Raw genomic sequence first — 22,243 nt, 5'->3', positions numbered from 1 at the left:
CCACAAACCCATGGCCACTATTACCTCGAAGAATAGGTGCAGTAAATGCTATGAGAATGCCACCACTTGAAAATTTTCAAACCACATGTTGGACAACATCCTGCCTTGGAGCTACTTTTCCATTCCTTCATAGTGTGTGTTTCAAAATCCTGAAAATCCCTTCCTAACCGCATTGTATGCATACGTATACCAAATAGACTGCAGAGCTTGAAGAAGTCAGTTCACCACCAGCAAGGGCATCAAACATCTCAATAACAATGACAAATCACAAATAACTGCTGACCTAATTGTTATGGTCATATCACAAAATAATTTGTGTTGATTTTTTCAATGTTTGATGGTGATTATTACTGACAAATGGTATATTGTTCAGCTATTCACAAAGCCCACACTTATGGGGTGTTCAGTTCAAATTTAAAGGAGTTGAATGAAAACAGAACTGGAGCTCAACATTTTGCCTAACTGTACTGCGTCTAGCAAATCTTTACTCATTTTCCCCAAAAACCGATCCAAGCATTATATTTGTGATTATGTTCTGCATCTACATCTTGATACCTTATTAAGCAAAAATCAACACCAAGTTAGGAGGGGAGGAAATGAGACATAAGTAGACAAGGGGGAATATTTTGCAATGAATTATGTTTTAAGCCAATACACCATTTGCCAAAGAAAAGCTATTGCAAGAAGATTTGAGGAAATGTCTTGATGCCATTGTAACAAGCCTTGGACAAGCCTTTAAGGTTAATATCTGCAATGCTTTAGTTCAGAACTTTATTTCTTTATTCTTAAAGAACCCTCAGCCATAGCTTGTAATAAATCATTTATATTGTCTTAAATCTAAAGCTTTGCCACAAGATATTTTAAAATTGGTTAAAAAAAATACAAAAGGGGATTCAATGAGCTAGATTAATTCATAGGTCATTGACCACACTATGGGAAAGTCAGAACATATACCATAATCTACCCCAGGGTACATACACAATAGTTACATCAGTCAGCTGTAAGCACAGTTGTCAGACAAAATGAACCCCTAGATACCCTTTAATATTTTTCAAAAAATGATTACTGAATGAATCAACTATTCTGGTCACACAATTCTGCTGCTTATAAAACATTTGGGTTTTTGTATCACGCAGCAGCGTTATGACTTCAAAATATTGAGAAAAGCCAGTAGAATGCCAATTCATCTAAAAAGTTTGTGGAACAATGAGATGACACCCACACTGGACCACGTGCACGTTGTTTTAAAAAAGGGAAGATACTGCAGACAGATCCACATGAAATGCATACAAAAGATCATCATCCACATTCATCATTGCTATCACGTGGAGCTTTGAAGGTTGCAATACACTGCCGTCTCATGAACCTTTTATAGCCTGCCATTTATACACAAAAAGAAGATGACAAAAAGTGCAGGGTTTCTCAGACAGGCTCCATGAAGCAAACGCCATACTAAGGTTAAAACAAATAACAAAGAACCTGAACAATATTTTCAGAGAAAAAAATCTCAGTAAGTCACTGTGTAATACTGTTCAGGCCTGCAGCTGGGTTCCTTCACAGAAGATTGCTTGCCTTTTTAAAATCATAGAATCCTTAGTGTAGAAAGAGGCCATTCAACCCATCATGTCTGCACCAACCCTCCACAGAGTATCCCATCCAGACCCATCCACCATAATCCTGCTAATCCATGGACACTTTGGGGTAATTTTTAGTGGCCAATCCACCTTACCTGCACAACTTCGAACTTCTGTATCATTGGTTGCCAGAAGGCGAACTAAGATGGTGGCTGCTGCCATGTGACCTTCACAAAAATTTGAATCATGTTCCATTGAAGACATTGGTTGTTTGAAAACATCCCTTCTCCCATTGGTGGTTCTTAACCTTTGTTCTCGTCAAGGCCTAATTTACATTCTGATGAATCGTCAATGAAACTTCATTCTGTTCTGGCGAAATGACAATGAAACAGAATTCAACTAAGGGTTTTCTTTCATTTTTCCTGACGACATTCTGTGAGATCCACAATTCATTCTGGGTCTGGAGTCATTCTCAAACAGCCTTTTCTGAGGCTTCATTTTGTAAATATACAGTACCCTTTCCAACAGTTTTCTTTCACCAGAAGTTACTAGATTGTAATTATATAGTCAATCTGTTGTTTTTCTGCATGGGTGTTAGTCTCAATGCCCAACTTGTGAGGCCCATTTTTTAAGCAGAAATTTCTATGCTTTCTGCTTGAATATGTAAATGTGAAAATTCATGCCTGAAAACCCTCTTGAGAAATTTGGTGCCACGAGAGGATAGGCATCAAGCCAACACAATCATAAGTTCTTGAACCAAGCTAAGATAAATGTTTGAGATAACAAGGTGTAGAGCTGGATGAACACAGCAGGCCAAGCAACATCAAAGGAGGAGGAAAGCTGACGTTTCAGGTCTGGAATAACAAGGTGTGGAGCTGTATGAAAGCAGCAGGCCAAGCAGCATTTTAGGAGCAGGAAAGCTGACGTTTCGGGCCAAGACCCTTCATTAGAAATGGGGGAGGGGAAGAGGGTTCTGAAATAAATAGGGACAGAGGAGGAGGCGAACTGAGGATTGATAGAGGAGAAGATAGGTGGAGAGGAATCAGACAAGTTAAAGAGGTGGGGATGGAGCCAGTAAAGGTGAGCGTAGGTGGGGAGATAGGGAGGAGATAGGTCAGTCCAGGGAGGACGGGCAGGTCAAGGGGGCGCGATGAGGTTAGTAGGTCAGAAATGGGAGTGCGACTTGAGGTGGGAGGAGGGGATAGGTGAGAGGAAGAACATGTTAGCGAGATGGGGTTAGGAGCACCGCCAGCTTCTAACTCCTTCCCAAAATCACCTCCCACTCACAACCTCCATCATCATCATTCCCCAACCCCGCACTGCCGGCTTCTATCTCCTTCGCAAAATCCACAAACCTGACTGCCCCGGTCGACCCATTGTCTCCACCTGCTCCTGCCCCACCGAACTCATCTCCACCAATCTGGGCTCCATTTTCTCCCACTTGGTCCAGGAAGTCCCTACCTACGTCCATGACACAGGCCACGCCCTCCACCTCCTCCAGAACTTCCAATTCCCCGGTCCCCAACACCTCATTTTCACCATGGACATCCAAGCCCTATACACCTGTATTCCCCATGCAGATGGCCTAAAGGCCCTCCACTTCTTCCTGTCCTGCAGGCCCAACCAGTCCCCCTCCACTGACACCCTCATCCGCCTAGCCGAACTTACCCTCACCCTCAACAACTTCTCTTTCAATTGCTCCCACTTCTTACAGATAAAGTGGGTGGCCATGGGTACCTGCTTGGGCCCAAGCTATGCCTGTCTCTTTGTAGTTTATGTGGAACAATCCCTTTTCTGCACCTACACTGGCCCTAAACTCCACCTCTTCCTCAATTACATTGATGACTGTATCAGCTCCCATGAGGAGCTCAAACAGTTCATCCACTTCACCATCATCTTCCACCCCAACCTTAAGTTTACCTGAACTATTTCCAACATCTTCCTCACCTTCCTGGACGTCTCTGTCTACATCTCAGGCAACCACCTAGAAACCGATATCCATTTCAAGCCCAGCGACTCCCACAGCTACCTAGAATACACCTCCTCCATCCCACCTTCCTGCAAAATGCCATCCCCTATTCCCAATTCCTTCTCCTCCGCCGCATCTGCTCCCAGGATGAGGCATTCCACTCCCGTATATCCCAGATTTCCTTGTTTTTCAAGGACCGCAACTTCATCCCCTGCAGTGGTCGAGAACACCCTCGACCGTGTCTCCCGCATTTCCCGCAACTCATCCCTCATGTCCCATCTGCGCAAGAACAACCAAAAGAGAATCCCCCTCATCCTCACGCACCACCCCACCTACCTCCGGATCCAACACACCATCCTCCGACACATCCGCCATCTGCAGTCCGACCCCACCACCAACGACATTTTTCCCTCCCCACCCTTGCCTGCTTTCCACAGGGACCACTCTCTCCATGACTCTCTTGTCTGCTCCACATTCCCGTCCAGCCCCGCCATACCCGGCACGTTTCCCTGCAACTGCAGGAAGTGCTACATTTGCCCCCACACCTCCTCCCTCACCCCCATCCCAGGCCCCAAGAAGACTTTCCACATCAAGCAGATGTTCACCTGCACATCTGTTAATGTGGTATACTGCATCCGATGTGGCCTCCTCTACATTGGGAAAACCAAGCCGAGGCTTGGGAACCGCGTTGCAGAACACCTACACTCGGTTAGCAATAAACAGCTGCACCTCCCAGTCGCGACCCATTTCAACTGCCCTTCCCATTCCTGAGATGACAGGTCCATCCTGGGCCTCCTGCAGTGCCACAACGATGCCACCCAAAGGTCACAGGAACAGCAACTCATATTCCGCTTGGGAACCCTGCAGTCCAATGGTATCAATGTAGATTTCACAAGCTTCAAAATCTCCCCTCCCCTCACTGCATCCCAAAACCAGCCCAGCTCTTCCCTGCCTCCCTAACCTGTCACTTCTCCCACCTATCCCCTTGCCCCATCTCAAGCCGCACCCCCATCTCCAACCTACTAACCTCATCCCGACCCTTGACCTGTCCGTCCTCCCTGGGCTGACCCATCTCCTCCCTACCTCCCCAACTACACTCACCTTTACTGGCTCCATCCCCACCTCTTTAACTTATCTGTCTGCTTCTACCTATCTTCTCCTCTGTCCATCTTCCATCCGCCTCCCCCTCGCTCCCTTTTTATTTCAGAACTCTCTTCCCCTCCCCCATTTCTGATGAAGGGTCTCGGCCCGAAACGTCAGCTTTCCTGCTCCTAAGATGCTGTGTTCATCCATCTCCACACCTTGTTATCTCGGATTCTCCAGCATCTGCAGCTCCTGCTATCTCAGTTTCAAGTCTGGACCCTTCCTCAGAAATGGGATCTGAAGAAGCGTCCAGACCTGAAACGTCAGCCTTCCTGCTCCTCTGATGCTGCTTGGCCTGTTGTGTTCATCCAGCTCTACACTTTGTTATCTCAAATTCTCCAGCATCAGCAGTTCCTACTATCTCTAAGATAAATGTTTGGTGTTTTGTTTCTAATCTGTGGTCCACTCTCAGGAAATCTTGCTGAGGGTCATTTCTCGTAAGCAGCCTGAAACTGGATTCTCCTGTGAGGCAAGTATCAAGAGGATTGCCATGGTGGAATTATCTGACCATTTGCAGCTGTCCTTTCTCATTTCTTGCCTCCACAAGGCTCTCCTCTGAAGACCTAAGGTTGTGTCTGAAGGGCGCTCAGAATGTGCTCTATTCTGCCTGAATCCCAAGCCAGACAAAGAACTCATACCGTTGGCATCACAGCATGTGATAACTGGCTTCAGGGTTAAATGCGTGTAGACATTGTAAGAGATGACAATTTTTGTTAAGAAAGGGTACAAAAACAACACAGGTAGCAAAAGCTGGCTATCTGGTGCACTGCTTATATCGAAAGAGTGTGCTGTTTTGGGGCACCATTAGAAAAATTAATTAATGCTTTAAATAGTTAGTAATGAATAAAGACGGATGCCCGCGCTGTTCAAATGAGCATGTACTTTAATCTTCTCATACTGAGGGAAAAACTGCAACTTCAAATTATTTGGGGACTTAGTCTTCCCTGCGCCAATTTTGTTATTCTATTTGAACGCTTCTCTAATGTTAGCGTGGAAAGATTAAAATGGAATTAAATTTCAATGTAAGAAAGGGGAGAGAAGAGTTAGTGATCAGTTTTGATCTCTCTCTCTAACTTTCCCTTTCTCTGTACAATGAATATGGTGCTGCTGGGTGCACTGTTTTTATAATTTGGAGTGTTATCAGCTAAGTGTGATGATCGATGTGTTGTAGAATTTGCACACTAAAAATAACAATAGATAAACAACTGTGTTCATCTTTTTTGACCAAAATGATGATTAGAAAATTCTTTCTGCATCACACCATGAAACTTACATGTATACTCGGAAGCCAAGTGTATCAGGCATTTAATTTGGTGTTTAAACTATGTGGTGTATATCAAGTGTATTTAACACAGAAACATAGAAGATAGAAGCAGGACGAGGCCATTCAGCTCCTCAAGCCTGCTGTGCCATTCATCACAATCATGGCTGATCATGCAACTCAGTAGCCTAATCCTGCTTTCCTCCCATAATTTTTAATCCCATTCGCCTCAATTGCTGTATCTAGTCACCTCTTGAATACATTCAATGTTTTGGCATCAACTACTTCCTGTGGTAATGAATTCCATAGCTTCACCAATCTTTGGGTGAAGAAATGTTTCCTCATCTCCATCCTAAATCATCTACCCTGAATCCTTATACTGTGACACCTGGATCGGGACATCCCCACCGTCGGGAACATCTTCCCTGTATCAAACCTGTCCAGTCCTGTTAGAATTTTGTAAGTCCCAATGAGATCCTAATTCATTTGTCTGAACTCTAACAAAAACAATCCCAACCTAGTCAATATCTCCTAATATGTCAGCCCTGACATCCCAGAACTAGCCTGGTAAACCTTCGCTGCACACCCTCCAGAACAAGAGTGGAATACTCAGAAAAGGAGACCAGAATTGCACACAATATTCCAGATGTGGCCTCACCAAAGTCCTGTACAACTGTAACAACACGTCCCTGCTCCTGTGCTCAAAACCTCTCGCAATGAAGGCCAGCAGATCATTTGCTTTCTTTACCGCCTGCTGTACCTGCGTGCTTACCTTCAGCAATTGATGCGCAAGGATACCCAGGTCCCACTGCACACTCCTCTCTCCCAATTTACACCCATTCAGGTAGTAATCTGCCTTCTTGTTTTTGCTTCCAAATTTGGTTATCCAAATTATACTGCATCTCCCTTTGAGTTGCCCACTCACACAACCTGTCGAGATTATGCTGAAGAATCCTCATCACAGTTCACCCTCTCACCCAACTTGGTACCCTCTGCAAACTTGGAGATGTTACATTTTGCTCCCTCATCCAAATCATTAATATGTATTGTGAATAGCCGTGGTCCGGGCACTGATCCCTGTGGCACCCCACTAGTTATTGCGTGCCAACTTGAAAAGGACTCATTAATTCCTACTGTTTGTTTTCTCTCTGCCAAACAGTTTCCTATTCTTCCAAATACACTTCCCCCAATCCCATACACTTTAATCTTGCACATTAATCTCTTATGTGGGACTCATCAAATGCTTTCTGGAAGTTCAAATATGCTACATCGACTGTCTCCCGCTTGTCAACTCTATGAGTTACATCTTCATAAATTCCAACAGATCTGTCAGGCATGATTTCTCCTTCATAAATCCATGCTGACTTTGTTTGATCCTGCCACTGCCTTCTAAATGACCTGCTATAAAATCCCTGGTAATGGATTTGAGAATTTTCCCCACTGCCAATGTTAGGCTCACCACTCTATAATTCCCTATTTTCACTCTACCACCTTTTAAAAATATTGGAATGACATTTGCCACCTTCCAATCTGCAGGGATTGTTCCAGAGTCTACAGAATCTTGGAAGATGACCACCAATGCATCCACTATTTCTAAAACTACTTCTTTACATACTCTGGGATGTAGATTATCAGGCCTGGGGATTTATTGGCCTTCAATCCCAACAATTTTCCCAGCACAATTTCTCCACTAATATTGGTCTCCCTCAGCTCTTCCCTCTCCTAAATCTTGCATCCTCCAACAATTCTGATACCTGATTTCTGTCCTCTTTTGTGAAGACAGAACCAAAGTATGCATTGAGTTCCTCAACCATTTCTTTGTCCCATTTCTGTTTGTCTTCACCAATCTCTTTCTCTTCACATACGTATTGAAACTCTTAGTGTCAGTCTTTATGTTCCCTGCAAGCTTATTTTCCCCTTCTTCATCAATCCCTTGTTCCTTCTTTGCTGAATTCTCCACTGCTCCCAATCCTCAGATTTATTATTTTTCTTGACCAATCTGTATGATTCTTCCTTTGATCGGATATTATCTCTAATTTCCTTTGTAAACTATGCATTGGCCCTCTTAGCCATTTTGTTTTTGCTATAGACAGGAATAAACAGTTGTTGCAGTTCCCCCATGTATTCCTTGCATGTCTGCCATTACCTATCCACTGTCATTCCTTTATGCTGCTCTCCCCAATCTATTAAGGCCAGCTCATGCTCCATATCCTCATAGTTTCCTTTATTAAGGTTCAGCACCCTAGTCTCCGATTCAACTACCTCACTCTCCAGCTTGATTAAAAATTTTGTCATGTTATGGTTGCTTACCCCCAAGGAGTCTCGCACAGCTGGATTGGCAATAATTCCTTTCTCATTACACAGTACCCAGTGTAAATTGGCCTGCTCTCTAGTTGGTTTCTCCATGGTCAAGAAAACTATTCCATATACATTCCAGGAATTCCTCCTCTATGACTTTGCAGCTAATTTGATTTGCCCAATCTATGTGCAGATTAAAATCACCCATGATCACCGACATTCCCTTCACAGAAGCATCTCTAATTTCCTGTTTAATATCGTTTTCGACATCACCACTGCATTTTGTGAGTCTATATATGACACGTACTAATATATTTTACCCCTTCGAATTTCTCAATTTGACCCATATAGGCTTCGCATTGTCAGAGCTAATATCCTTTCTCATTATAGGGTTAATTTCGTCTTTAACCAGCAATGGCACTGTGCCACCTTTTCCTTTTCGCCTGTCCTTCCTAAATACAGAATACCTTGGGACATTCAGTTCCCATCCCTGGTCATCCCTGCAGACATGTGTCTGTAATCCCCATTGTATCATACCCATTTACATCTATCTGCATGATTAATTCATCCACTTTATTTGGTGCTGATGAAAGAAATTACGCACCATACAGATTTTGTATGACTGTTTGAAGTGGGTGACAATGAATCACTCAGCTATTTTGCATCTCTTCTAAATGAGTTGACTTCGACTATTACTACATTATTACTGGTTTTTTCCCTCTTGAAAGTCAAATTAGGTTTTACAGAAAGGACATCAAAAACCTCACCATCCTGAGTGATGACTCAGCAGCGTAGAATCATCGAGTCATACAGCACAGAAACAGACACTTCAGTCTAACTAGTTCACGCTGACTGTTCCCAAGCCAAACTTGTCTGTATTTGGTCCCTATTCCTCCAAACCTTTCCTATTCATGTATTTAAAAGTGTCTTTTAAATGTTGTAACTTTAGCTGTCTCTACCATTTCCTCTGGGAGTTCATTCCCCACATGAAAAACTCTCTGTGTAAAAAAGTTACCTTTGTGTTCTTTTTTTAAGTTTGTCTTTTCTCACCTTAAAAATATGCTCCTTAGATTTGAACTCCCCCACCGTAGAGAAATTATTCACTTTGTTTATGCCCCTCTTGATTTTATAAACCTCTATAAGGTCAGCACTCAATGTCCTACACTCCAGTATGACTTGCCTCTGGGCACAGACTGGAGCCCTGTGGCTGCCTTCACTCTGATATATCAAATACTTAAAGGTTCGTTGTCCTTTCTGAAGCTTAGTTTCCCAATGAGGCAGAACCAGTTTCGTGTCAGTTTGCAAGTCATCATCTTGCTTTTGGAACAACCAGTATTCCAAAACCCTTGACACACCTCCAGTAAGAGAGAGACATCCCATGTGAAAACAATGAAAAATTATTTAGAAACATCAAGAAAACAAGATAAAATTAGAAAGAATTCCAATCTAGGCCCCTCCAATTGGCCATATGCAACTCTGAAATATATGTTTGTTACATTGCTAACTGTGAGTACACTCCTTGCTGAACCATCACTGTGTAAAAGATAGGGTGAATGGCTCAATCACACTGCCATCTGGATGAAGCAGTGTCTCCAGTAAAACAGGCAAGGCATAAGGAATGGGCAAAGTAATGGAGAAATAAGTGGTAACTTGCGCTTTCTCATGTGATACGCGTAACAGGGGGAGATTTTATAGGCAATGCGCTGTCATTCATTTAAACTAACTTGTTTGCAAATAAAATGGAAGCAAGATAAAAACTGAGATTTTATTTAATGTTTTTGGATTGAAAAATTGATTTTATTATTTCTCAGTGGAACATTGAAGCCGAACATGATGTTCAATCTATGGTAATGTATCCATTCAGTGGGAACATTGGCCTAGATCAAGATCGTCACCAGTTACAGTGAAAACTATTTCTTACAGGTTACTGAAAAATAATCTTCAGTTTTTTTCTCATAACCTTTTTTTTCTTTTTCTCCCTTTGTCCTTTGTCTATTTGTCATTCTCTTGTCACTTGCACCTTCTCCATTCTGTTACAGATATTTCCATCAGCTTGCTTGCAGTGATACTTATTTTCTGTGGATTGGCCCTAGTGCTGGCCTTTCTCTTCATATTCTGGAAGCTGTGTTGGGTTCCCTGGAAGAATAAGGTTCTCTCGAATACCTCCGTTCCTGGGGACACGGCCAACAATACCAGCACGGAGCACGACAAAGAGATGACGGACAAACCCAAGGAGTCCACATCTATGAGCTTCCTTGAAGCAGCTATGAAGATCAGTCACACATCACCTGATATCCCAGCAGAGGTTCAGATGTCCATGAGAGACCACATCCTACGCCACACACGGATACAGAGACAGACAACAGAGCCAACGTCTTCCTCCAGGTCAGTGTCTCAGCTTTGGCACCAGAGGTATAATATGCATGCATATCTGCTGCCTTGCTTGCATTGAAAAGCCAATCTTTGTTGAACCAGAGTTTCTGTAGGTTTTAAACTGTTAATTATGTGCATAAAAAGCAAACATCATGCCCAGAGGAACATCATTATTCTCCTGCTGTGCAACATATCTAGATTGATTGTATGAACTTGAATCAATCACCGGAGATGGCACAACATGCCTCAACATTGGAGATACAACAGAGTAGATGGGCTGTGAAGGGAGGGATGAAAAAGTATCTAGGCCAGGCAACAACTAGACGATCCTCTATTTAAATTGGAACCAATTTTTAATGTTTTTTTTTATATGGGAAAGGGGTAACTCGGCCCTAAATGACTATTTTATATTTAGTGTGGGGAAGGAAATTGAAAAGTTTTGAGAACACAACGGACACAACCAGAGGTTTTGAAATGGCCTGTCGTGTCGCAAATTAGAAACAATCTCATTTATGTTTACAACTTGGAGAACCGATAGCAGGTTTGCGGAGAACAGAGGAAATACTGGCCTTCACCTTTGTCCAGGTGATGTACATTTCGCTGTATAGAATACTGCACGGACTTTTACTTTCTTTAAAACACAAATGAAGGAAAGAATAAGCCATATGTTGATGTTAAAATATGAGGTGAAGTAGGGTTCTCTGATTTGATTGAAAAGAGGACTTGGTAAATATTTTTAAAGAACCCTTCAATGTGAGTGAGCATGGCCATTTATTTTAACGCAGTAAAGTACCAGCATAGTTACTTCAATGTGACCATGAGGCTATTGGAGAAAACGATCTACTAGAAGTCATGTGATCTTACATCACTTCCAAATGATGCTATTGACTATCTTACTTACATGTTCACAAGTTTAATCAAATCACGTTGAAGGCAACTCACCACTGCTTTTCTTAAGGGTAACCAGGGATGGGCAACAAATGCTGGGCTAGCCAGTGACCCCCACTTCTCATGACAGAATTAAAAGAAGTTTATTTCAAAGCTGTGTAGTAACTTGATAAAGGATTGATCTTTTGTTGCACTCAATATTTTAAGGACTAGCATCCCAATCTTTAATGTTTTCACATTAGAGAGATTTACATATTATTGATGTGTGTGGCCATTTTTTATGCCGTGCTGTCTGACGCTCTTTTTCCCAGAGGATGTATGATTTCAAGGCTGTTCTCACTTCAGAACAGGTCAGAAGCAATCTGCTTCGACAGTGCCACCTATGGGCATTGTACAGAACAGGTACAGTGTTTGGATATTTTGACCATGGAATTCAGAATCCCATTTGAACCATTTTACCTGGGACCAGGTCAGTATGTGACCACCAGAAATTTGGATAAATTCCTCTTCCATTTCTCTCTTCTGCTGATCCACACTCTGGGGGTTTCCAGAGATGGTAGGACTGCTCTGTGAAGACAAATTAGTTCAATTAGCTGAGGGGTGACCTTATAGAGGTTTATAAAATCATGAGTGGGCATGAATAGGGCGAATAACGAAGGTCTTTTTCCTCAGGTGGGGGAGTCCAAAACTAGAGGGCATAGGCTTAAGGTTAGAAAGGGGTCTAAGGGGCAACTTCTTCACACAGAGGGTGGGTGTGTGTATGGAATGAGCTGCCAGAGGGGGTGGTGGAGGCTGGTACAATTACAAAAAGAAGGCACCTGGATGGCGATCTGAATAGGAAGGGTTTAGAGGGATATGAGCCAAATGCTGGCAACTGGGTCTAGATGAATTTAGGGTCTCTCATCAGCACAGACAAGTTAGTTCAAGGGTTTCTTTCCATGCTGTACTTCTCTATGACTCCATAACTGGGCCTGTGTTCACTCGAGTTTAAAGGGGGAGAAGAGATCTGATTCAAACGTGTAAAATTCTAATAGGGCTGTGTACACTAGATACATGAAGGATGTTTTCCCTGATTGGAGAGGCCACAATCTCAGTGTACAGGGCAGGCTATTGAAGACTGAGATGAGGAAACATTTCTTCCATCAAAGGGTGGTGACTGGAATTCTTTATCACGGAAAGTTGCGGATGCCAAATCCGTGACTATATTCAATAAAGAGATCGCTTTTTCTAAGAAAATAAAACCAATTTGGGGTCGTTTTGAAAAAACAGGAATATGGTGTACTCGACCTAATTTTTATGTTTCTGTCAAAGATGAAGCCAGGGAGCCTGTGGTAAAAGCCTAAGACTCAGAGGAATGGTTCTTTCAGCTTAAATTCGCAGCTTGCTTTGGGAAGTAATTTTAAATTGCTTTGAAGTCCATTGAGCTTATTCTCAACCTCTTGCCTGTGGGGGCAGTGTGGAAAATATCAATGTTGCAGTCGCTTGGATTTCTGAGAAGGAACAGCGGCTTGGTCCAGGCCAACAGCGACAGGAGCAGCGGCCTTCTGAGAGACAAGGGGAAACCTAATCAAAACCTGGTGACTGAAAATGGGGAACCTTACCACGGTGACACAGGAAAGGCACAGTATTAGAACAAGCCATTGGAAACTAACACTGCCCTCTGTTTTACAGGTAAAACCTCTAGAAATATTGACAGAATCACACAAATTTCCTGTTGCTTCTCAAGTTCCCCTTACATTGACAACTCCTGAAGCCCAGCACCTTCACCAATTGAACAGAGCTTGCAGTGTTCTGCCTCTCTGACAGGGACTTTCTACCATTGTCCCTGTTTCACCAAATTCTCCTGCTCATATGTAATGTGCTGCTCACCGTTCGAGGCCCATCTGAGATGCTGGCCCTCACGATGTCTCTGTTTTGGAATGACAAGCAGAGGTCATGCCGCAGTGCTTCCTCAGAGTGCTGGGCTTCCTCTGAACAGTCTTCAATTACCTTCCCCATCTCCTCCATCAGGGTCCAATAACTGCTTTTGGGAGGTAAACGCTACAGTTGATGTTAAAATATGAGGTGAAATAGGGTTCTCTGATTTGATTGAAAAGAGGACTCGGTAAAGATTTTTAAAGAACCCTTCAATGTGAGTGAGCATGGCCATTTATTCTAACACAGTAAAGTACCAGCATAGTTACTTCAACATGACCATGAGGCTACTGGAGAAAACTATCCACTGGAAGTCATATGATCTTACATCACTTCCAAGTGATGCTGTTGACTATCTTATTTACTTGTTCACATTAACTTTTGGAACACTGCAAGTTCCAACTTAGCACAGTGATCATTTCAAGTCTTGGTATCTTCAATTGAATGTGAATGTTAGTCAAGAGCTTTATCTAATACTAACCCCAATCTTTAGGACAACTTAGTCACTCCTTCACCAATGCCCATCAGTTATGCCACCCTGTCTTCCCTATTGCTGTCAGGGTAGTCATGGCTGCTCATATACCCTTATTGTCCGCCTCTTCTTTGGCTAGGATCCCTCTCCTGGAATGAGAAAAAGGCAGAGAGAGATACAACTTTATAGTGGCACTGACATACCGAAAAGGACCATAGAGTCATAGAGTAGTACAGCATGGAAACAGACCCTTTCATGCAACTTGTCCATGCCCAACCAGGTTTCCCAAGCTAAACTAGTCAGCAGTGACCGAAGCAGGGACTCCTGGCTTCGTAGGCCTGATGCGTGGATTCCTGGAATTGGCCACTTGGATGAAATAGCAAAATGTCCTCACAGCTCTGAAAGCCATTGAGGAAGGGAGCAGTTATAAAGAGAACGGCATATATTTTAAGCATTTGGCAGCCACCTGGAAGCCTGCCTACTTTGAGGGCAGGGCCGAGTTGCTATGGCATCATGAAACAGGCAACCTCTACAACTTGAGAGCTTTGGGTCTACAGAATATCAAGTGGCCCAGAGCCCAAAATGAGGGTGGGATGTTGGGGGTAAATGATTACTGAGGAGGTAGGGGCTGTGCTAGGCAACAGTAGAAGCATATTATTCTGCTTCCCATGACCTTACGAAAATAAATCTCTTTCTTGCTTTTTTGTAGGCTGTTCCTCTTATAAGTTAATCCATGTAGATGGAGCAAGCATCTCACACCCTGAAATGTTATTCTGTCAAATTACTTCAGATTCCTTGTACGTCACCCACTCGCAGGTATAAGGCTTGGCCTGATTTCAGGCAGGTACTTGGGGCTGACAAGCCTAGGTAGGGTTCTAGTAAATATGGTGGGTGCTTAGGCTCACCACAGCAATTTCAAATCCAATATTGTCCCATTGATGCCAGTCAAGTTACAACTAGCTCCAAACTTAGTGAGGGAAGAGAACCCATTTCATCATTTTCTAAAAGACACCTTCTCTTGAATTCAGTTGCACTGCAACAACCTGGTCCAACAGGGTACAAGGCATACAGTAGGGAACACACTTAAAAACAGATATAGCACAGGTTTAACCTATGGTAATGGGTCTCTTCTACTTCCCTCCCCTCCAGCCCTGGCACCACTGTAAATGCCTCGTGGCCTGCTTCTGCCTTTTTATGATTCATGGCCCAATTGTAAAAGGGTAGAAAGCAGTCAGATTAATACGTCAAATGCTAATGGCTGAAAACTGATGTGAAAAATAATACCCTCAGCACACATCCATCCTGTGCCTGAGAGAGTAAAAACACAGGAGACTTGCTTTGGCTGTTTAAAATGCAGGTGCGATCTCTTCAGGCTGAGCTGTCGATGCATTGCTTCAGTTTGAAGCAAACATAAATTATATTCTCTGCTGAGAGAACTCACAGCTCCCCACATCAACTTGTCCCATTCAAATGAGTGTCATTTGGATGCCTGTTTTTTTCCTGCAGTTAAAATCTTTCATTTTACATGTAAAACTCTCAAAAGTGTCCAGGCAGAAACAAGATGCATTCAGTTTCTGAAACTTATTTAATTTTCAAAATTTCTGTAATTATGGAAGAGTGTTTGCCTTATGGTTGGATATCGTTTGAACTGCAGCGTTTTCCTGGAGCTAATCATTATGTTGTATCTCCAGCATGAAGAATGCTCCAGTGAGGCAGAAGTGATTCTGCAGTTCCCAACAGCATTCCAAGATAATGGAATCAGGGAGTGAACTTTGAAGACTCTGGGATCTTCTAACAGTGTTGGTGGAGCTAATCATCAGTTCTGCAAAATAGAAGAATTTTCAACAAAAGATGAAAGTATGGGGTGAATCCTAATGTCGCAAATGAGAAGGATATTTGGTTCCTCTTAGGTTACTTGTTATTTTTAACTCTGCAAATAATAAAGACGGAGGTTGGAATTCTCCAGGGATCTGAGTGATGTGGGCGACTGTGACATGCAGTGAGGCCTATCTTGCCATTGAGACAACCTTGCTCCAACGTTTTTGCTTTTCACAAGTTGTGTGGCAAATTTCTCGCTGGGTAGGGGCAAGATGCCAATTTACAGGTATTAGTGTTTGTTAAGTGCCTCCCAAAGACCACAACTCACCTCCTTCAGATTCAGACTCCCATCTTACTAAACTCACCAATCGTGGTCCTCATAGGGAAAACTCAGCAAAGAAACCTGAGCAGGAACATTGAGGATTCAGCTCATTGCCTGCTCCAAATCAGTTCCATGTTGGAAACTAGGCACCCACTATCAGCCTCTATGAATCCAGATGGCACAGTTCCAATCAGGTTACTTCTGAACTTCAATTCTGACTCGCAAACCCGCTGGCAACTTTCATTGTAATGTTGCAGCAAGGACACTGAGCGCTCAGAGATACACAGCCAGCTCATGGACTGAACTGTCTCCATGCTGTTCACTCTGAGCCTCCCACATTCCTGCCTCGAATTACCTTGCCTGTATATTTCCACTTTACCTCCTTAGACTGCGACACCAGCCTTGTCATAGCTGTCTTGCTACGCCACTTAGCACAGACACAAAGCGAGGAAGCGTGGCATAGTTGTCTGCAAGCCTCAGCCAAGACGAGGCAGATGGCCCTTTCTCAGGAGACCAGACACATGAGGCCAAGGGCAGCCACTGAGAGCAGCCCAGAGCATCCTTGAGACAGTCAGAGTCAGGGTCCTCTCCTCATAATAGGTGAGGAGACAAACGATGGGCAGCACAATGTTCATCCTGAGTCTTGCTGCCCAACTGTGGGCTATTGCCATCATGAAAGAAAGTTAAATACCAAAGGAGATGAAAGTGGGTGGCACAGCTGTTACAGTTGGTGCAGGTGGGGAGGTGCCCTGAGCGAGTGAGTAGGCAGCACAGAGGGTATGCAGGGTTTGTGGTGGTTGGTGACAGTACTTGTGGTAAGATGTGGCAGGCAATAGTGAGAGTGGTAGGGCATGAGTCTTGGTGGGAGGTGGGTACAGTTGCAATGAGTATGAGCTATAGGAGAGAAGATGGTGGACCTTATCCTCGTCGAGCTGGGAGAAGCAGACACTTCTTCCTAACTGGATGAGACTGCACTCACTCAAGTGCCAACCTAAGAGCAGGCTGCCATGGTCTGGGTTTGAGCTCTCTACTGCTGGTCCTGGGGGAGGAGGGACTTCCTCTACAGCACAACCTCATCTGAGACCCTGACTATAAAGCAGGCTACTGATATCCCCCATCTGACATGTACAGGGCGAATGTCAGTAACAGTGCAGACCTCCATACTGACAGTGTTTGTCTGGGTCCGCAACAAACTATTAAAGATGCCGCTGGGACCAGTGATGCTGCTGAATTCTGGATTATCTGCTGAGAGGTGAATTGTTCCAGAAACAGTCAGATGATTTTTGAGAAGATTTGTAGCTCAGGTTGTGGATGAGTTTGTAGACTTGCTCACCGAGCCGGAGTGTTTGATCGCAGACGTTTCATCACCCTGATCAGTAACATTGTCAGTGCACCCCCAGTGAAATGTAGGTGTCCTGTCCCACTTGTTATTTATATGCCTCGGTTTGCTGGGGTGGTTGGCACCACTTCCAGTTCTGTTTTTCAGTGGTTTGTATATCAGGTCCAGTTCAATGTGTTTGTTTGTGGAGTCCCGGTTGGAATGCCAGGCCTCCAGGAATTCCCTGGCATGTCTCTGTTAAGCTTGTGCTATTGTGGATGTGTTGTCCCAGTCCAATTCATGTCCTTCTTTGTCCATGTGTATTGAGACCAGTGAGAATCGGTCACGCTGCTTGGTGGCTACTTGGTGTTCATGTATCCTTATTGTCAGTTTTCTTCCCGTTTGGCCTATGTAATGTTTCTCACAGTCCTTGCATGGTATTTTGTATATTACATTAGTTTAATTGGTTGTGGGTATGAGATCCTGGAGGCATGGCATTCCAATCAGAACTCGATCAACAAACACATTGAACTGGGCCCAATATACAAACCACTGAAAAACAGAACTGGAAGTCATGCCAACCACACCAGCAAACCGAGACATATAAACAACAAGTGGGACAGAACCCCACCGCTTCACCGGAGGCGCATACATTTGCATCAAAACACACTGGCTCAGCGAGCAAGTCTACAACCGTAGAGTAAAATGGGTCTGGAATCAGATGTGAAAGATCTTTGAATTGATGAGTTAAGGTTAATAAGATGGGGAGAGAAAACCCAGAAGGCTTTGTGGTGAGAAATCCTCAAAAAGACTCCGTGAAACCTGAACTTAGCCAAAAATATATTACATTCCCTGCTTAGAAACCAGTTTCAGTGCATCCTTTGTTAGGGTGAGAGAAAAAAGAAATTTGACTCAATCTAGTAGTGGATCGGGGAATTGAATAGAATAGCCTTTATAGTCACTTGCACTACCATACAGAGGAGCACCATGAAAAGTTTTTAGAATGGCTGCCTTCTAACAGAGCCATCTTGGATATAAGTACCTCAGTACAAGTCTTACAGAGTAAAAAAAGAGGTGGTCTTATACAATGGGGGTTAAAGGAAAGCATAAGCATTAGTGACGGGGTAGTGAAAAGTTTTTAAATTACAGTCCTATAACAACAGCTCAACATGTGGCACTAGGCCCAAGTTGACCAATTGTCCCACGTCGCTCCGTCTCCAGTCTGCTCCTCACCAGCACTCAGCGGCAACAAGGTAAGTCGCGCTGTACCGGGATTCGTACCTTAGCCCTCCATCACTCCAAGATTCGCAGCCCCCCCCCACCCATCCGCACTCCCCGTCACTCTGGAGATGTGGCTTCTCTGACGCTATGGGGATGCAGCCAGGAGAAAAGAAAGTATTTGTGTTGAAAATGAGGGTGGTAGTGGTGGGTAAATAGTTGGAGATAGAGTCCAGAGAGATATGAAAGGAATAGGAAGACAAAGGAATTGCTGACAGTGGGAGAGGACAAAAGAGAAGATGAAAGAGTGACAATGAGAGCTAAGAGTAAAAAACAATGAGTAGGCTGTGCTAAAAATAACCCATCTGATGTGACAGTCAGCCTGAGAGTGGGTGAGAATGGGTTAGCTGTGCTAAAAATAACCTGTGTCATGACAGGATCAGGTGTGGAAGTGGTTTAAAAAACCAACAGAAACCTTCGTCAGCTCACAAAGCAGCATGAAAACAGACTCTCATTTCAACAACATAAAAAATGTCAAGTCAAAACAATACAAATCAATTCAGATCAATTTAATCTCCAAATGGTATTCGAGCTGACCTGCCAAAAAGAAGGCTCACAAAAGTAGCCTGTACCAAATGTAAAGGTGATTACAAAGGTACCTTAGCATTCTCAACTTTCCCTAGCAATGTATGTTCTGAATGTTGAAACCTAAGTATTTTCACTTTGAGCTTTCCTTCACAAAGATAGATGATGCATGAAGCAGGAAGATCACCCATATACTTTTCAATCCTTCAGAATGCTTTATCTTCCTTGAACTGAACAAAACAAGCTCGGCATCGAGAATTTTCGACATGGACATCAATGGGAGTACCTGGCCGGTTCAACTCAGGCTTGCTCCAAAGATGTCCACGTTAAACACAGGGCACTGACATCTCTGATAACAAAGTGTGAAGCTGGATGAACACAGCAGGCCAAGCAGCATCTCAGGAGCACAAAAGCTGACGTTTCAGGCCTCGACCCTTCATCAGAGAGGGCCCTCTCTGATGAAGGGTCTAGGCCCGAAACGTCAGCGTTTGTGCTCCTGAGATGCTGCTGGGCCTGCCGTGTTCATCCAGCTCCACACTTTGTTATCTTGGATTCTCCAGCATCTGCAGTTCCTATTATCACTGGCATCTCTGATCCACTTACAGATGCTTCTTCCCTTCAGTGTTGCACCTCGAGCCACACCAGTAACTCTCATTGTGGTGCTGCGGCACAGACACTGTGTGATCAGGGACCAAACTCTAGCTCCTGGATTGGACCAGCTCTTCGTTCACTGTCAAAGCAATCACTCATTCTGAGCCTAGCTAGATGCTCGCAGCATTGCTTTGCATTTTTACTTGTTGCCTCCTCACCCAGAAATCCCAGGCTCAACTGTGTTGCTGTTCAATGTCGTGCAGACACAAAGCAGGAAAATTGTCATAATTGGCAGCAGGCCCCAGTTAAGCCATAGGAAAGATGTTGTTTAACTTCAGCGGGTGTAGAAAATATTTAGAAGGATGTTGCCATTGTCGGAGGGTTTGAGCTTTAGGGAGAGGCTAAATAGGCTTGGGCTATTTTCCCTCGAGCATCGGAGGCTGGGGGGGTGACCGTGTAGGGGATTAAAAAATCATGAAGGGCATGGATGGGGTGAAGAGCCAAGGTCTTCTTCCCACGGCAGAGGGGTCCAAAACTAGAGGGCATAGGCTTGAGGTGAGAGGGGAAACATTTATAAGGGACCTAAGGGGGAAATTTTGTACACGGAAGGTGCGCGTATGAAATGAGCTGCCAGAGGACGGGTGGAATCTGGTACAATTACAACATTCAAGAGGCATTTGGATGAGTAAATGAATAGGCAAGGTTCAGAGGGAAATGGGCCAAATGCTGGCAAATGAGTCTAGATTTGTTTAGGATATCTAGTTGTCATGGACCTGTCGGAGAAAAGTGTCTGTTTCTGTGCTGTACAACTCTATGACTCCATAAGTCAATGGAGATAGCCTTTGTTCAGCTGGTCCTGACACAGTAACTCAAGGGGGACATCCGACAGCAGTCGACAGGCTTAGACATGGTCAGTCAGCTACCTAGTGTGGTGGAGTCTTCAGACAAAGAGTGAGGAGCTGAATGTTAGGCATTCCATCGTGTTTCTTTACTCTTTCTGTTATATCCATCACTTTTTCCCTGATATTTTTCTCACCTGTCACACAGTACATATATTGCTGCTTAGTATATCTGTGATCCCTATCTCCTTCCTAAGAGAAGTATCCAATAAGACACTTCTCTGCTTCCCCTTGACTTCTCCATGATTGGATGAAAGACTATATGAGATGCTACTCCTGAACAGTTGATCTGTGTGGCATAGAACATAAACTGTCCTCTGCTCTGGGTCTCTGAACAGCTGGTCAAGCTCAACTAACAGCTTGGAAAGATTAAAAAGATAAATGAGTAGAGTATAAAATGTACTTAGGGGTCTGGGAGACAGCCAGCTAAGTAGGTGACACAAGCTGTGCTCGTTCGCCATCTGGGCTAATTACTTGATAATAAAATGTGAGGCTGGATGAACACAGCAGGCCAAGCAGCATCTCAGGAGCACAAAAGCTGACGTTTCGGGCCTAGAAGGGTCTAGGCCCGAAACGTCAGCTTTTGTGCTCCTGAGATGCTGCTTGGCCTGCTGTGTTCATCCAGCCTCACATTTTATTATCTTGGAATCTCCAGCATCTGCAGTTCCCATTATCTCTGGGCTAATTACTTGCATGGTGCACCAACATAAATACTCTGAGCTTTATGCAGTCTGAACTCATTTCTGCCCTGAGACCTTTGAATCAATTCAGGGCAACCTTGTGAAATGTGAGACTTGAATTCCAATTTGAAGGTTGGAAACTTCCACATCCCTCTGAAAGTAGACATTTTCATCCAATCGTAATTTAATGGATCTTCAAGCATCTCAGGACAGAAACTTTTTTTCCTGAATCCATTTCAAAATGGTTGAAATGGAACAAGACCAATTTCATGCTGTACACTGTGTGGAGCTGGAGGAACACAGCAAGCCATGCAGCATCAGATGAGCAAGAAAGTTGACTTTTTGAGTTGGGACCCGTCTTCAGAAACATCAGCTTTCCTGCTCCTCTGATGCTGCCTGGCCTGCTGTGTTCCTCCAGCTCCACACTATGTTACCTCTGACTCCACCATCTGTAGTTCTTGCTATCTAATTTCAGGGTGTGACGTTTTGTCCAAACCAAAAATAGCTCAGGCTTTTTGTCAAACATTCAAGCCATCCACATAAAATTGAAATCCCGTATATATGCTAACATAGAGTCTGACAAGAAACTGAGCCTAGCGAGACCAAAGTCTAAGGTCCACCACTATAGAGGGAGGAGCATGTTACTCTTGACGTGCCCATGGGACCGAAGGAGCTGAGATGGGACTGTTACTTAGGTCTATGAAAGGGTAAATGCTATGGAGGCAGAAGGCTCTAAATTGTGATCTGCCTGTGGAGGCTAACACATTGCGACTCTCATCCTGCATGTGAACCATAAGAAATATGAGAAATAATTGAGCATCTGGTGCCAGGAGCCTGCTCTGGTGGAGCTGAACAGATCTTGCCCACAATTTCACATTCCTTCCTGTTTCTTATAATCCTTGAAACCCTTCATTTCAAAA

At 43.8% G+C, this 22,243-nt stretch overlaps 1 protein-coding gene across 1 annotated transcript in view; it reads left to right on the top strand.

Annotated features, from left to right (window-relative positions):
- Positions 1-22,243, top strand: part of LOC125462695 (synaptotagmin-6-like) — a 275,426-nt gene that overhangs the window by 137,980 nt on the left and 115,203 nt on the right. Inside the window, exon 2 of the mRNA XM_059653266.1 lies at positions 10,285-10,630. Within this exon, the coding sequence (XP_059509249.1) occupies positions 10,285-10,630 (346 nt within the window). The remainder of the gene's footprint in view (positions 1-10,284; positions 10,631-22,243) is intronic.

Source organism: Stegostoma tigrinum, chromosome 21 (genome assembly GCF_030684315.1).
Source record: "Stegostoma tigrinum isolate sSteTig4 chromosome 21, sSteTig4.hap1, whole genome shotgun sequence".
NCBI lineage: Eukaryota > Metazoa > Chordata > Chondrichthyes > Orectolobiformes > Stegostomatidae > Stegostoma > Stegostoma tigrinum.
The sequence above is the reverse complement of the archived record's forward strand: the minus strand, read 5'-3'. Positions and strand labels throughout refer to the sequence as shown.